Genomic DNA, 15,823 nt, shown 5'->3' with positions numbered 1-15,823 from the left:
CACACTCCCCCTATTCCTCCAGTCTCTTCAGTGTTAAAATCTGACAGGACTGGGCATTCAGAGCACAGAACAGAATCACTCCTGACTATGTTTCTGTGTCAGAAAGAGCTGGAAGAAATAAGTAGAGAGAAAAACTAACTTTGGCCATATAATGCTGTGTTCAATCATGCTGGCTTTTTTAAATCATCTGGTCAGTATTACAAAATTGTGAGAAGCTTTGACATACCACAATGTGAGTATGGAATCTTAAAGGATTCCACTGCAAAAAAATATTAGATACGTTCTGGAGGATAAATGAACTGCAGTTTTTCCAAAAGTTTTTCCAAAGACTTATATTTATTGGCATTTAGATAGATTTTCACAAATGCAGTAGAAATACTATGTGGATTCAGTTTCATCAGCTCCTGTACTTCAACACCCTGAAGCTATGTATGGAATATTACAGTATTTAAAATATAATATCACCACAATTTTTAACACAGAACAGAATAGAACATGAACTAAGCCATGTAATCCTCCCTCCATCCCTTAAATGACCAAGCTGCTATGGTTAAAACTAAGTGCAATTTAATTTGATAATAATAGTGGTTAATTAAAATCACTTTAAAAATAATAGGTATAGTTTACACTAAATTTTAAAGGAAAACAAATATGCAACATTTGCTATCCCTAGATAAACAAATCCAGCCCCAGGCAAAAACAGAGAATGCAAATATTAACTTGAACAATTAATCTGACAAAGTTACAAGTGATTTAATAGGAAGAATAAATAAAAGGTATTATCAGTCTCCCCATATTACTACATATAGTTTGTTCTCTTTAGGGCATAGGTGACATGCTGAGTTTGGGTTAGACATGGCGATACGATTGTTGAGAGCTCACAATTACCTGTCATATTCATGTAACTGCATCAGTGTACTTCTACGTATCTTTTACTCATCCCTTGTACAGTAACATCGGGTCAAAAACATGGTGTAAAATTCACCATTTGAAAGTTCTACCTACAGTACTTGAAGATCTTCTTTGTCTGGGAACGTGAGTTTCAATTCTGTTCCCACAAAAAACCTAAGAGGAAATGCAGTAAGTCCTTTCAGCAAATATACACTTTCAAAACGTGCAGCATATTTTGTCAGTGGATGATCTAAGTCAACTCATTAGAGACCCCAAAAGAATAGTTTTCAGAACCCATTACTAAGAAGTGCAGTTCTTTTTCCCTATTGCCGTGCTTCGTAAAACCATTGTCAGAAAACAGTTATTGATAGTTCTATAACACACAAACCAAAATATTAGTTGTAATGGTTTAATACTGAAAAGTCAAATCTGTGTATCAATACAAATTTGAAGGTGTTTCCATAAAATATCCTGAATTCAACTAGCAAGTTTATATAAATAAACACGAAACAGTTGAGGAATGCTACTTTCAATACAGGGAAAAAATCCCCTGAGAGTTCAACTTAATGGTTTTCCTTTTTTTCCCTTTCCGATCCCCAGCACCTCCTCCTCATCCAGAAAATGTTATTTTGCAAAGATTCATGTAAAAAAAAATTAAATATGCTTTTCACAGTAAAACAGATAACTCAGACAGCTTTTTCATCCATGAATCTTTAATATCTAGCCAGAGTTAAATGTTAAAGTGAATTTTTTGTCAGCTGAAGCACAGAAGTTTGACGTTACCATTTTCTGAAGTTAAAAAGGAAGTAAAAACTCAAGATGGTAGTTCTATATTTTTATGGATCTTTTGCTGATGTTGTTCATTAAAGACAGAAGGAATGAACATCTAAAAACTACAGGATTTTTAGGCTGTAATTTCAGTATTACTGGAAATAAGAAGGCAGACATCTGCTAAAGAGTAAATTGTAACTTCTCTCTCAGCTGTATTAGTAATGAATGTTCCACAAAAAGACTAAAACAAAAAATCACTTTTTTTCTTCCTGCTATCATAGAAAATTTGGTTGGAATGCATCTCTGTAGGTCATCCAATCCAAGCTAGTGCTCGAAGCAGGGTTATTGCCAACACTAGATCAGATCAGCCATGACTTTATCTAGCCAAATCTTAAAAATCTCAAAGGGTGGATATTTCACAACCCTTCTAAGCAACCTGCTCCAGCACTACTCCACCCACCTGATGTCTTTTTTTTTTTTCTTCTCAAATTGAAATCAGAACATCCAAAGCCAACACTTGTGGCCATTGGTCCTTCTCTACTGAGAAGAGTTTGGTCTCATCATCTTTGCTACTGAGTACTTATAGAGTGCTCTTAGATTGCCCCTTAATCTCTTCTTCACAACATTAAAGGAGCCCCAGTTCCTTCAGCATCCCTCTAACCTCCACATGATTTAGGACTCTCAGAATCTGTTGGGACCCTCTCCTGTTTTTTCCACAACCCTCTTGAAGTTGAAGAACAGGAATTGGTCACAGTCTTCTAGAAAATTACTTATCTTTTTCTGCTGGCTATGCTTCTCCTAATATAGCCTCGTATGCTGATTACCTGTCTGGCAACGAGAGTGCACTCCCGGTTCCATGTTCAGCCTGGCATCCGCTGTAACCTCCAGGTCATTTTGAATGAAGCTGCAATTCAGATGTTTGTTTCATGGCCTGTACAAGTGCGCACAGCTGTTCCACCTGAGGTGCAGACTTCTTACTGAACTTTATGAGGTTTCTCCTGGCCAAGTGCTCGAATATATCAAGATCCCTCTGGAATACAGCTCTGCCATTTGTCATGTTAACCACTCCCCCTTAATTTATTATCATCTGCAAATTTGCTGAGGGTGCACTCTGTGTCATGATCTAGATCATTGATGAAGATATTCACTGACACCCAAGGTATCCTGAGCTACTCTGCTCATCACTGACCACCTGATAGATGTCAAGTGATGATCATTACCCTTTGAGCCTACTGGTTCAGTCAGTTCCCAACCCAGTCTCTTCTTTTAGTCCACTCTTCCTCAGCTTTCAAATGAGAGTGCTGTGAGAGACTGTGTCAAAAGCCTTACCAAAGTCTGCTGTTGCGCACAAATGAGCAGAGCCATGCTGGGAGAGGGTTAATGAGCAAGGTGACAGCATATAATCCAGGAGATACCCAAAAGGCTATCCAGAAGCTTTCCAAGCCTTTACAAAACATATTTCCTTTCTAGCTATGGATTAGTTGTACATGTTTATCTAACACTTCCTCATGTTTGGAGGAGAGGTTGCTGGAGGAGTTTTAAAGGGTGCTGCCGTGTTACAGCTTCTCCTGCCCACAGAAGAGGTGTGAGAAATACCTTTGCAGCCACTCCCCAGGGCAACTAGTGGAGAAGAGGAATCACCATGTGCCCCACAGCAGGTCCCAGATGCACAGCTGTGGGAGTTATGGCATGGGTCAGGTATGCCTTTGGAGTCAGCTGTGTTTTCACCCAGCAAAGAGGCTTTCCTGCTTAAGACAGCACCTGTGCTGTGGCCTTGGTTGCTATATGGCAGCTGCTGCTCTGCCCTCATCCACACAGCTAGTCTTCTCATCAGGAAGGGCAACCAGGCTGGACAAGCTTTTGATTTGCTTTTAGTAAATTTATGCTGACCGTTCCAATTACCTTCTGGTTCCTTAAATACCTGACAAAGATGATGTTGAGTACTTCAGCTTTTTCTGTATTTTCTGTCATTACATTGTCTTCCCCTCCATTCATCAGTTTTTCCCTTCATCAAATTTTACCTTCATTTTTGAAAGTAGCACACCTGCAGAATCATTTTTTGTTTTCCTTTATGACCCTCGTAAGTCTTAGCTCAAATCAATCATATTTCTTATTTTCTCATTAAGCAGTCAAGGAATGCTTGTCTACATCTTGCATTTTAGGTCATCAGAAAGCTCTTTGCTCAGCCAAGAAGGCCTTCTGCTGAATCCCACTCCCTCCTGCTCAACAGGATGGTTCATTCCTGAGTTCTCAATAAGTTTTATTGAGAAATCATTCATCTTTCATGGACCCTATGTTTCTGTGGCAGCATCCCAAGAGATTTTGCTTAGCAATTCTCCAAAAAGGCTGAAGTCTGCTCTTCTGAAGTCTACAGTCATAACTTGCTGACTGTCTTTCCAGACTTCCTTTGAATCATGAACTGAACCACCTCATGGTCACTCTGATCCTAGCTGTTATGTATCATCACCTTTGCCACGAGTTCTTCCCTTTTCGTAAGCAGCAGGTCAGGCAGAGAATTATTCCTATTTCTCCCCTCTAGCAACATTAGGAAATTGTCAGCAACGCAATCAAGGAATCTCCTGCATTGCCTGCACAACACTTTAATCTCACTAGAAATTAAAACAAATAAGGACTTGCAGAATGATGATGACTGTATTGATAGTTACTTGGCGTATAGCTTTTGATCCCACATTCTACTAACCTGAAGTTGTGTTATTCTATTTAATTTTTAGAAGGTGACAATCTTTATAAAAAATACAGGAAGGCAAAGCTGCCATCCCGAGTGAATTTAAAATGAATCCATCAAAACAAAAAGTAAATTATGCCCATCACTGACAGCATTTTGTACCAATAATATACACAAATTACAAAAGCTCAGTAGTTAAAAGCCAACATCCAGCTTCATTAAAACTTTTGCTAAGGTGATTTGTTACTTTTCTATCCCTTGTGCTTGGATTAAGTTATTTTTTCCCCATAGTTTTATTAAGTAAAATTTGTACTCCATTCTTTTCAGACACAGATTCAGTATTAGATGAAAAAATACAAGTTTATATGAACAGAAACACTTATTTTTGTTAGGCAAAATGCAAGTATTTAGGTAAAAAAACCTTAGAACTGGAATGAAAAAGAAAAACAAAAAAGAAAAGCATGAGAAAGTGGACAAATTGAGTTGAATGTTCAACCATTTAAGATTTACCAATAGATTCATTATAGCAAGTAAGTTAAAAGAAAGCTTGTCATCAGCCTCACTCAAATCACATGTACAAAGAATTAAAAAATTGCAAAAGCCTCTTATAGTGGAGAAGTTACAGTTCTAAATATTTTTAGCTGGCACAAATGAAAATCTGCCAGTGTTGCCATATTACGACTGCACGGGTAAGAAATTTCCTTATATGATCACCACGTAAATTAGCCCTGAAAACCTATTATAATAAGAACCAGGAAGTTTTAATGGATAGCACTGCAGTAGTTGGCAATCATCTTAATTATAAAAAATTATGTGGGAAACCTAATTATAAATGCTGCAATCAAGGGATCTATAGGTTTCACTAAAATTATCAATATGATCATTAAATTCCCAAAAGATTTTAAGTCTTTCTAGACTGGTCAGCAACAAAGACTTTCCAAATAGTCTCTTATTCTAATCAGAGACTCAGCAGCAAATCCTATGGCAGTGCACAGAAAGACTGCATTCACTATTCTCAGTTTATAGTTGTGAAAATCAGTGTGAGAATTAATCGTGGCATTTTCAATATTTCCACTTGAATCTATAGGCAATAATTAGCTACCTGGCCATTTGGATAAAAAGAAAAGGTTCAACATCATGCAAGGGTTAAAGGGTTTGGTTTTGAGCTTCTTAGTCGTTGTAGTCAGAGAAGCAACCTGGTCTCTGGCTCTTGTTTGGGTGTCTGTCAGACAGTGCTGTATGATGTATGTCCAGTGAGGAAATGCAATGGCAAGAAGGGACATTTTTCTTATGACTACATTCATTTTAGCTTTGCTTGTGTTTCCTGGGTATCAGTGTAGCACATAAGCTATTCTCACTAATATAATTAAGTCCCTAATAGCCCCCTCCTTTTTAATAGGTCAAAGTAAATAGTTTTTTAGAACTATAAGATTTTAATCTGATTTGCTCTGTTGCATTCAGAGGCTGCTTCTATTACTCGACACCTTTATTTCTGCCCACACCACACACCTTCCACAGAAATTCATGCTTGTAGAATCGGCCTCTCCTGTCAATAGTGCCAGTGCCACAGAAGACTTTGGATATCAGCCCTTCATTAGACAACACACTAATTTGGAAATCCAGATAGGAAGAAGAACACAGGAGAGGAGTATTTCACAGAATATACACGGCTTCTCTGGTCATTCATTCTTTTCCCCATATAATACAAAATGGACATTGGAGTGAATACCTCAGTCAAGAACCAGACTGTGTCAGTATTTGTTTTTACCATCAGGTGCTAAACCAGCAAAATTAACTTGTTTAAAAACAAACTAAAAATATCAGGATAGGAATACATTTTTCTTCCTAACGATCAAAAAGACATACTAATTAATTTAAATATATATCCTCCATAGTTCTCTTAGCAAGTATACTTTCTACTGGATATCTACTGAAGTAATGGGCTAGGACTGTCATTGCCTTCTCTTCTATGACTATTTTTTCTTTTTTTTTCTTTCCTTTTTTTTGTGGTTGAAGTAATTAGAAAAAAATCAGCTACATGGAACACAAAGAAACACAGGACTGTCTAAAGATACTTCCTGCTAATCTTACAGGTCTTCTAACTGTTTAAATGGTCTTTTAATTTGCAGGGCAGCTTTTCTGCTTTTTTAAGATTCCTTCCTTCACTTTCTGTGACTTTTTGGTCTCCTTAGGTATTATCTACTTTTAAGGTTGCATTTTTTTCTGTTTTTAAACTTTGCCAACTCTTTCTCAGTAATAATGATGCTGACATCTCATTACAGAAGGAGAGAATTCAGCACTACAAGCTTATTGACAAACCCTTCATCACTGTAACCCAGATGCTATATCGGTATTTTTCCTATACATAGGCATTTTAGAAATTATGAGGTCAGTACTAGCCCAGGTAAAGCCTTGATGCACAATTTAATCAAATCAATGTTTTAACTATTAATTAAAAATGTAACTTCTTGGAATCCTTTAGAGAAAACTCATCCTAATTGAATGTCTCATAAGTTGAAGGAAAGCAATGTCAGCTTTGCATCCTCAATCAAAACAAAGAAGAAATTCTTTTAGCCAAGACAGGGAAGCAAGGTGTGGTTTCCATGCATTTATGTCCTAATTAAACACTGTATTATGATTTAGTTACTCTGAATCTGTCTGATCCAACAAGTTAAGCAGCTTGAGATCGTAATCATATACAACAAGAAAAATGAAATGCAAATTAGCACGTTATGAAGCTGATGAATACATAAGTGGATGAGATTCTTTGGCTTGAGACACACAGTAGGTCAGGTTAGATGATCGGAACAACCCCCTCCTCGCTTTAAACACAATGAATTTATAAATACTGAAGCACAGAAAAAAAATAGTTTCTCATTTTCTGTGGCACTAGACATTATAATGAAGGCTCATTTTACAAACTTAACAGCTGTTGTCTTCTAAGTGAATGGTAGTGCTCTTCAAACAAAAAGATAAATACACACTGTCTCATCAGTGACATTCAGTGTTGATCTAACGCTAGGCACAAAAGAACCCTCCCAGTATTTTCCTATGTGTTTTTTCTACCTGGAAATCAACTACATAGATACAATTCTGCTGCTGTACTTCCATATAGTATTCATAATTCTTTTTGGATTATTAAAAAAAAAAAAAGGATTAGAAGCAATTTCCAGGGTCATTTTGCTGATAATCCTTTTATAAAGGTATCAAGTGCCACTGCATAAACAGTTTTGTTTTAACCTCTATGCTCTCACAGAAAACTGTTTCATATTATGATTGCTCTAATGGTTAAGAAACTTTTTCCAGTTTCCTTCCTATATTTATTCGCAGCCGGTTTATACATTTTTTTCTTTTCCCATAATGTTTTCTCTCCATAACATTTATCTTCAGACCAATTACAGGCTATTTCAACCTCGCTTTCACTAAACTAAACAAGCTGGACCTTTCAGAGCGTACTGTCACGGACAGGTACAAGTGCACATACAGTCCCTCCACCCATACATGCAATGAGCCAGATGAGTCACTGATCCTGAGATCTCCTAGTTGTGTTAAGAAGCAGAAAATTATGCTCAATGCCAGCATTGTTCTAGTGCAGCCATGTTGTTTAGGAATTAGTGCAGGATTGTACACAGACAATCAGGTCAGCATTCATTCGTGTGATCTTTCTTTTAGTTATCTTCATACCTGTAAAAGTTTCCATTCATCTTCCCTTGAATATGGGTGAAAAGAACTATATGTCGTATTCTATTTGAGGTGCACTGAATGCTTTACCTATGTCCTTTGCAATTGTCATGAAAGGTAATAAATAAATAAAGAGAAGCATCTGACCTGGTGTAGTCGTCCTCCACAAGCATGTGCTTTGGAATGGGTGAGTATCTTCCCGGTGAGATAGGGGCCAGGGATGCCTTGTACTCTAAAGTGCCATTGTTTCCAGAAGAGAGTATATGATTTTCCATTGGTGGAGAATAAGCTGATGATAAGAATAAGCATTTCTAGTTAGCCACTTTCATGTTTGATTAGATGTCACAAAGCACCATTTTTTAGTTAAGTACCAAGAACATGCTTGTTGCTGTAAATAACATCAAAACAGACAATCCTTGCCTGAGGAAGCTTAAAATGTAACAGGAAAGAAGGAACAGCTGGAGTTTTCCTGAAAGGTTAATAATAATAATAATAATAATAATGGCTCGTTTGCAGGGATTGACTCCTTAGAGGGGGTCTGAATAAGAAAGGATAGTTTGGCAGACAGGAAACATTTTCTTCAATTAGGACTGACCTGAAGAAGGAAATGTAAATAAGAGAGAATGAGATTAAAAGCACACACCTCTTTTTGGGTCCAATATACAGCGATGGGAGTAATATAGTCAAAGCTCAATGCAGGATAAGAGCAGGAATTGTATGTATGACAAGAATTATGTATGGTGAAGATTTAAAGTTGTGATCTACTAAAGCTGCCAGAATTCCCAATACAATTGAAATTTCAGTACCAACATAAGTGATATTTAGATCACAGTAAATCTGTATATTTAAAATAGAAGGTGGATACAAATCTCTTACATGTTAATGATTAATAAGGAAAATTACAGGACTATGCTGTCTGATTCTATATTGGGTTTGTGAGTTTTGTTGTTTGTTTGCTTTTTGCTATTTTGAAGTTACTGGGGATATTTATGACTGGAGAGATGTAATAGTTGTATTCAATCTCTAGTTAATGTAGTTAGAAAAGGAAATGATAAATAGCAAATACAATGATATGTGCTTCTGCAATGAGCTATGATTAATTTTCTCATGAGAAGAAGACAGCTAAAGTTTCTAGTATTAGTTTTGGTCTTTCTTTCAGATGCTGAGTTACAGAATGTTTCAAAGCAAAATATCTCTACAGGGAAAGGCCATTACCCATTCTGAAATACTCTGAATGTGTAGGTATAATGAAAGGTTCCCTGAGGACAAATGAATCTGTATGCACCAACACCCTGGGATGGGCTACTGCAAATCTTTTCAACCTTTACTCTCCCTCTGGAATTACTTCTGTCTTCTCATATGCTGCTGATCTATAATCTGACATAATAAAACACACTGTTTTAGAACTCCCAAATTATTATTTTGGAAAGTACTATAAAGCAGGAGATTGGATAGGGACATTTAGCACTTTTACTTCTTGGGCTTTGCTAAGATCCAGACCAGACTGCTGCTGAACAACATGATTGCCATCTGTTGTAACATTTGCTAACTAAATAGGTATCCTCAGCACAGTTGAGTATACCACCTGATGTGCATGTTACAAAACCTTCCCTTCTATTTTTATGGAGCAGTCTGAATAAGGAAGATTATGGATATTTAGCTTTTCCCTCAACTTTGTCAGTCCACAGTAGCAACGCTATGCAAAAGTGCAGAAAAATTTATATGTCTAGCATTTACTGTGAAAATCTGCCTTTCCCAGCTCTTGGTTGGCCTTTAGTGTCCCTAGGATTATTGGCAGGAGATCAAGATGGGTATGGATCAGTTGCTGAAGCTCTTCTAAAAATTAAACTGCCATCCAGTTGTTAGATGGTGCAGCTGGTCCCTGTTGGTAGTTGAACCCAAGGCAGACAGTTTTTAATGAACAACTAAATGAAGAAAGGGAGTTTCAGTAAGGAACTGTTCAGACTAACAGGCACCAATGGTATAGAGAGCTGCAGCTGAAATATTAAGATTGCTGTGAATGAAAAGGGAATGGGAATGCCTGGGTACGGACACCAGGAGGACTGGCAGGAGGGGTATAAGAATGGCGGGTATTGATAGCACCTAGATTCATTAATAGGTCATCAATATTCAACATAACTACATGTAACTTGTCAGGACAGCCTACACCCAAGCTAAAACAAAGACTCAAGCCATTAAGACATGATGGCAGGAGATAAAGACCAGATTGGAGCCCGGGACACTCAGATAAGGAGACAAAAGAGAAGTGAGTAAATCCTAAAGACATGCCTAGGTGGGACAGATGGGAGAGACAAAAGATCCTAATTGCTGTCATCTCCTTAAGGTTACAAAAAGCACATCAGCAAGGAGGTTGTCAACATAAGAAGAAGGTATATATGTATGATAAGGAGGCCACAGCCATCCACCTTTGTACTTGGTCATCTCAGGGAGTCCTGGCGATGCACCTAGATGCACATCTTTCTACCTGAATGCTGGACATGAGCCTAGATGATTTGGAGTGTGTGGATACGACAGCCTGATTGAAATCAGTTTGTTTTAAAATAAAATCATCTTCCCTTCCTATGAGGATCCTTCGTTGAGCTTTACTATATTGTTTCAACAACTTTTCCTACAACAGAGTGTACACTGAATGCAAGGACAACTAACGCCTTGGTCCTCAGTGGAAAAATAGCAGATGAACATGTATAAAGTTAATGGACAGACTGAGAATAAAGCAAAGTGGAACAATAATTTAGGAATTGGATATAGACAGAAAATAGGTACATTTTTGCAAGGAGAACAGTGATTTTTATATTCCAAGTAAATATTTTATTCAAATATGATATATATTTGCCTCAGGCTTTTCAGTAAGTTTGTATAAGACAGCTTGCTGCTTGTTCCAATTTTTCAGTGGACAGAGGATTCCAGTCTACAAATCCAATCATATATCAAAATATATTATATATACTTAGTACTGTAATTGTCACAAGAGTTACAGTTCAGTCTGATCACCTGGACAACGGCTAATTGGAGTCAGCACAGCAGTATATCAGCTACATTGTTACTTTTGCTGCAAAAATACTTTAGCAGAGTTATATTATCTGTAATATTTCATGACTGTAGCATACTTAAGTGGCAATAAACATTTCATTTTTGTAGCCTTCCAAGCTGTTTCATAAACTTTAATGGAGTACTTTGGACAAGCTATGAAAAAAACACAATCATTTGACAAACCGATATCTCCTACAAAATGAGTTGCAGAAGTAACTTACAGTGAGTAATATCTGGTGGGCCATATGGATCGGTCATGTAAATGGTGGTGGGCTTTCCAACTTTCAGATATACTACATCTGATGTGTTCTTCAGTATCGCTACTGCCTCTTCATGGGTAACTTCTTCTAAACTGTAATTATTTACCTTAAAGGAGAAATCAGACGGGTGAGTTGGAATGCGGAATAGACACAAAAAAATGAGACAGCCTTGCAGTTATAACCATGTTGGGCAAAAGGCTGTAGACAAAGAGCACTGAAGATTACAGAAGCAGTATTGCAGCAAGGTAGAAAATACAGTTTTCTTAGCACATGCATTTTCAAAGACTGACATAGCAGTATTGATAATATCACAGAATCATAATGAGTCAAGATGGCAGTTTGTCTTGTCAGTAGAAAAGACCTTTGTGATATTCTGCTGCCAGTGTCATCATTAACATAAAAATATATTTAATAATAATTTAATAACTTAACACCACATCATTTACAGAAACTGCCTACGTTATTTGACCTGTCAAGATGAACTGTCCAAATTCACCTCTTAGCATGCACAGCTGGGACCTCAGAAATACTTAACACCTCCAAATCTTTCCATCCCTGATATGACATTGACCATTGATATAATAAGGAGTACAAAGCGGTATACAGAATAAGGGGCTGCCTATGAGGTGCAGGAAATGAAAAAGGGCAGTTCTGGATGGGGGAAAAGGGATTTTCAGTGTGAAAGTTTGTCAGTTTTCTGGAAGGACAGGAAAGAGACATCAAAAAAATAAGAGAATGTAGTACTAGTTCTGTGCTTTATTGTAAAAGAAAAATACTTAACAAGAGCAAGGATAAGAATACAAGGCTACAGATTAAACAGGGAAGGAAATGATGGCAATATACCTTGCCTATTTATGCTTTGCTCCCAGAGAAAGAAAAACAAAAGAAAAGTGTCAGAAGTGGTTTATTGTAAAGGTGTCTAAAATTTATTCACACATAAATCCACTATATCCACAGAATGTCAACAATAGGTTGTCCTCCTATAAACAGAATAGTGAATGGACCCTGCCCCAAAACCCATACACCCTGAATGAAGAAATTATAGGATAGAGGAAAGAAGTAAAGAAGTGCATAGATACAGGTTTCAGACATGTGGTGTAAACCAACAGAAATCATAGAATCATAGAATATCCTGAGTTGGAAGGCATCCATAAGGATCATCAAGTCCAACTCCCTGCTCCTTGTAGAACTATCAAAAACTAAAAAAAACTTAAAAAAAAACTTAAAAAAAACTTAGTCATATGGTTATAAGACTAAGAGTGTTGTCCAGATGCTCCTTGAACTCTGAGAGGCTTGGTGCCGTGACCGCTTCCCTGGGGAGCCTGTTCCAGTGACCTACATTTCACAGTGAATGTTGTATACGAAACATTTTATTGTGATTTAAAGTACCGTCCTCCAACTTCTACAGTTACTGCAAGGATTCCTTGTAAAGATTATGCAAGATGGAAGAAAAAGTAGCTCCTCAACTACAGTACAACATAGTACAGCTGTAAATCACAGCAAAAAATGCATACTTTCTAGGGAATTTAGTATCAGTAAATTATCAGAGACCTGGCTGTGACAATAAGCTATTGCCAAAGGGTTTGGTAACTGGAAAGAAATCCAGCTATTATGAATCACTAGAGGACTCTTCATACCCAGATGATTTCATCAACACCAAGAGAGAATGATTGCTGTTGGACAGCATTGCTAACCGTAAGGATTCTGTTTAAACTTTGTTCCTTGTATAATTCCCAGACTTGGTTTTAAGGTTAATTGAAAAAGGCAATGACAGGCATGTTATGACAATTTGACATGAAGAGCAATGATACAACCTAACACTCAGAAGAGAGTTGCTGACACTGTATGCTGTATTTTGACAGGTCTTCTATTTAAATAAAAATCCGATACCTATCTTCTATAAATTTATCTGTTTTTCTTTGTTATGAACAGCAGTAACATACATATGCATTTTTCATAAATAAATGTCTTTTAAATTACTAGGCTGATAGCAAGAAGTGACTGAAATTAAGCCTTTCTTGCTTATGTATTTCAAAACTGCCGAATACTGAACATTCACACTTTTGGAAATATGACTGCACAGTTGTCCTTTACCTTTTCTCCTTCCCATGCTGTCTGTACACTGTACCTATCTTCTTGTATTTCATTCTAATTGCAAGCTTTTTGAAGTAAAGAGAATCTCCATGATAACCTCTTACTGCTGCTGTAAGTAAATGTTCTTAGTCAAAAAAAACCACAAAAAGAAATATCATAACACTGTCTGGATTTTGACTTTTGGTCTTTTTAGGAGTGTATAAAAACAATTAAGACACAAATTGACTTGTTGCAATTTTTTTCCAAAATTTTTTCCTGGAAATCTAGCTGATAAAAATCATGGTTAGGACTGTTGTACTTCCATCACAACGCACTTGGATGTCACAGTTGTGCAGTTGGAGAATAAACAGCTATTTTAGAAACAGAAAATATAGTATGATATAACCCAGGGATAACCCAGGGAAGTTGTTGAGTCTCCATCCCTGGAGGTATTTAAAGAACGGATAGTTGTGGTGCTCAAGGACATGGTTTAGTGACGGACTTGGCAGTGCTAGGTTAACGGTTGGACTCGATGATCTTAAGGGTCTTTTCCAACCGTAACGATCTTATGATTCTATGATTCTATGATATATATAAAACATATTTGCTATGACAGGTCCTACTTCTTATCTCTCTGACAGTAACTTTACAGGACAGGTATTTTACCAATGCTGTGTACAAGTTGTACAAATCTTGAAGTTAAGATAAGAATTAAAGACCAAGTGATTCTAGACTAAGAATTAATGTGTGAGCAGTTATGCATTATGTTTATCTTTATACACTTTAAGATCCTAGAGATCATGGAAAAGTTTATGTACAATGATTTTTTTTTCTCATTTCTAGTATATATAAGCTTAAGTGTGCAGAATATTGTGGAAAACTGAAATATGTAGAGCTGGAACTTGGTAGAACTTGAAAGAAGGTAACGCATGAGTGAAATCAAGATACAAAGGAGAACTTCAGAGAAAAGACCCCGGAAGAAAATTTGAGGAGGAGACAAAAGGATCCTTCAGAGTAAACAGAGTTCTGATATAAAAAGTATTCCAACAACACAAAAATTGCTATTCAAACTCATTCCAAATATATAGAAAATTAGAGGTTTCTTATCTCTAGAGACAACACTCCTAGAAAGGAAGTTTGCTACTAATTAATTTTGTCCTGGACTGCTCAGTTCTCAGTAAACAAAGACTTAATGTACATCAAGAGCAGATAAATAAACAATCAAACACGTTGATTCATTCATTAAGACAAAGATTCTCAGTGGTGCCATAAGGTCTCTTTTAAATGGGAGCTCTTCGAGAAGGAGATAAAACCACTTTCCTTAGTCATTGCCAACATCAGTTTAGAATTACAGTATATAAAATATACTATGCATTTCCCATTTTCCTTCAGAAGGCAGTCCTTGCTTTGGACCTACAATTCCCATTAATACTAATATGTGCCTGTATCGATATCTTTTCTACTTTTTGATCTTAAAAGAATGATTACAAATAAAAACATCTGCATGTATTCTGATATACAAAAATGAAAACCTGAATACATTGAAGAATTATATTGTTCAGCTCCCTAAATATGATTGCAAGGAGACTGTTGTGTGTAATTTTTTTCATAAGAAATTCTCTGGATATCATTCTTCAAAACATCAAGCCAGAGATGGTGATTATTAGGAAAGATGATGTTGTAGTTGTTTTTTATTGTAAGACTTATATAATGAGAGAAGAATCTCTCAGAATCTCCAAGAGAGACTATTTCTTGAGCTTTTTCTTGTCTCCATAAAAGATGCCTATCTTAACCGAATTCCAAGTACTAAATCTGGGTTTTTTCAGTGTTTGTGGCAGAGTCAATGCATCACACCAAAGCTTCACTTCCTGCTGTCAAGATGACCTTAGTGGAGCGTATAGTTTGAAAAAATAGAGTTGAGTTAGAGGTAAAGGAGATAAAGAGTGGGAGATGCACACAAAATAAAAAGTCAAAGTGTATATGGCATACAACCCTCTGAGATGCTGAAACTTTTGCGCAGAAAGGCTGACTTCAGAGCTGAGTGGGTAGAATGGGTACTGCATGCCAGCTTCCTGGCTCTAAGAAGCCAACTTAAGTAGCAATGAATTAAGGGGGAAAAAAACCCTAAGCCAAAGGCTAAAAAAGAAATTTATCTGAGTGGTAGTTACAAGAGTTGGATGCTTGAGCCACAAAATGCCGTGACAGGAGCCAAAGGAGAGGAGTGAGAAGGAAAACAGGCTTGGAGCAAGTGGGGCTTTTCTAATGGGAAAAGGTCCATATACAGAATATTCAGAAATGCAAACAGCACCTGAAGTAAAAAAGAAATTAGGAAAGCTGTTTCTTTAAATAGAAAGTATGTGATACAAAGACATACTGATATTACAGGAAAAGAATAAGAGGAGGAAATAAT

The 15,823-nt window shown here is 36.8% G+C and overlaps 1 protein-coding gene across 6 annotated transcripts in view; it reads right to left on the bottom strand.

Moving 5' to 3' along the window:
- DLG2 (discs large MAGUK scaffold protein 2) overlaps window positions 1-15,823 on the bottom strand; it is a gene marked incomplete at both ends in the record, with an annotated part of 1,048,402 nt that overhangs the window by 276,542 nt on the left and 756,037 nt on the right. For all 6 annotated transcript variants that reach the window (XM_082337994.1, XM_082337996.1, XM_082337997.1 and 3 more), the window contains 2 exons: window positions 8,177-8,318; window positions 11,302-11,446. In XM_082337994.1, coding sequence (XP_082194120.1) covers window positions 8,177-8,318; window positions 11,302-11,446 — 287 coding nt within the window. The remainder of the gene's footprint in view (window positions 1-8,176; window positions 8,319-11,301; window positions 11,447-15,823) is intronic.

Source organism: Platalea leucorodia (genome assembly GCF_965183815.1).
Source record: "Platalea leucorodia genome assembly, chromosome: 2".
NCBI lineage: Eukaryota > Metazoa > Chordata > Aves > Pelecaniformes > Threskiornithidae > Platalea > Platalea leucorodia.
The sequence above is the reverse complement of the archived record's forward strand: the minus strand, read 5'-3'. Positions and strand labels throughout refer to the sequence as shown.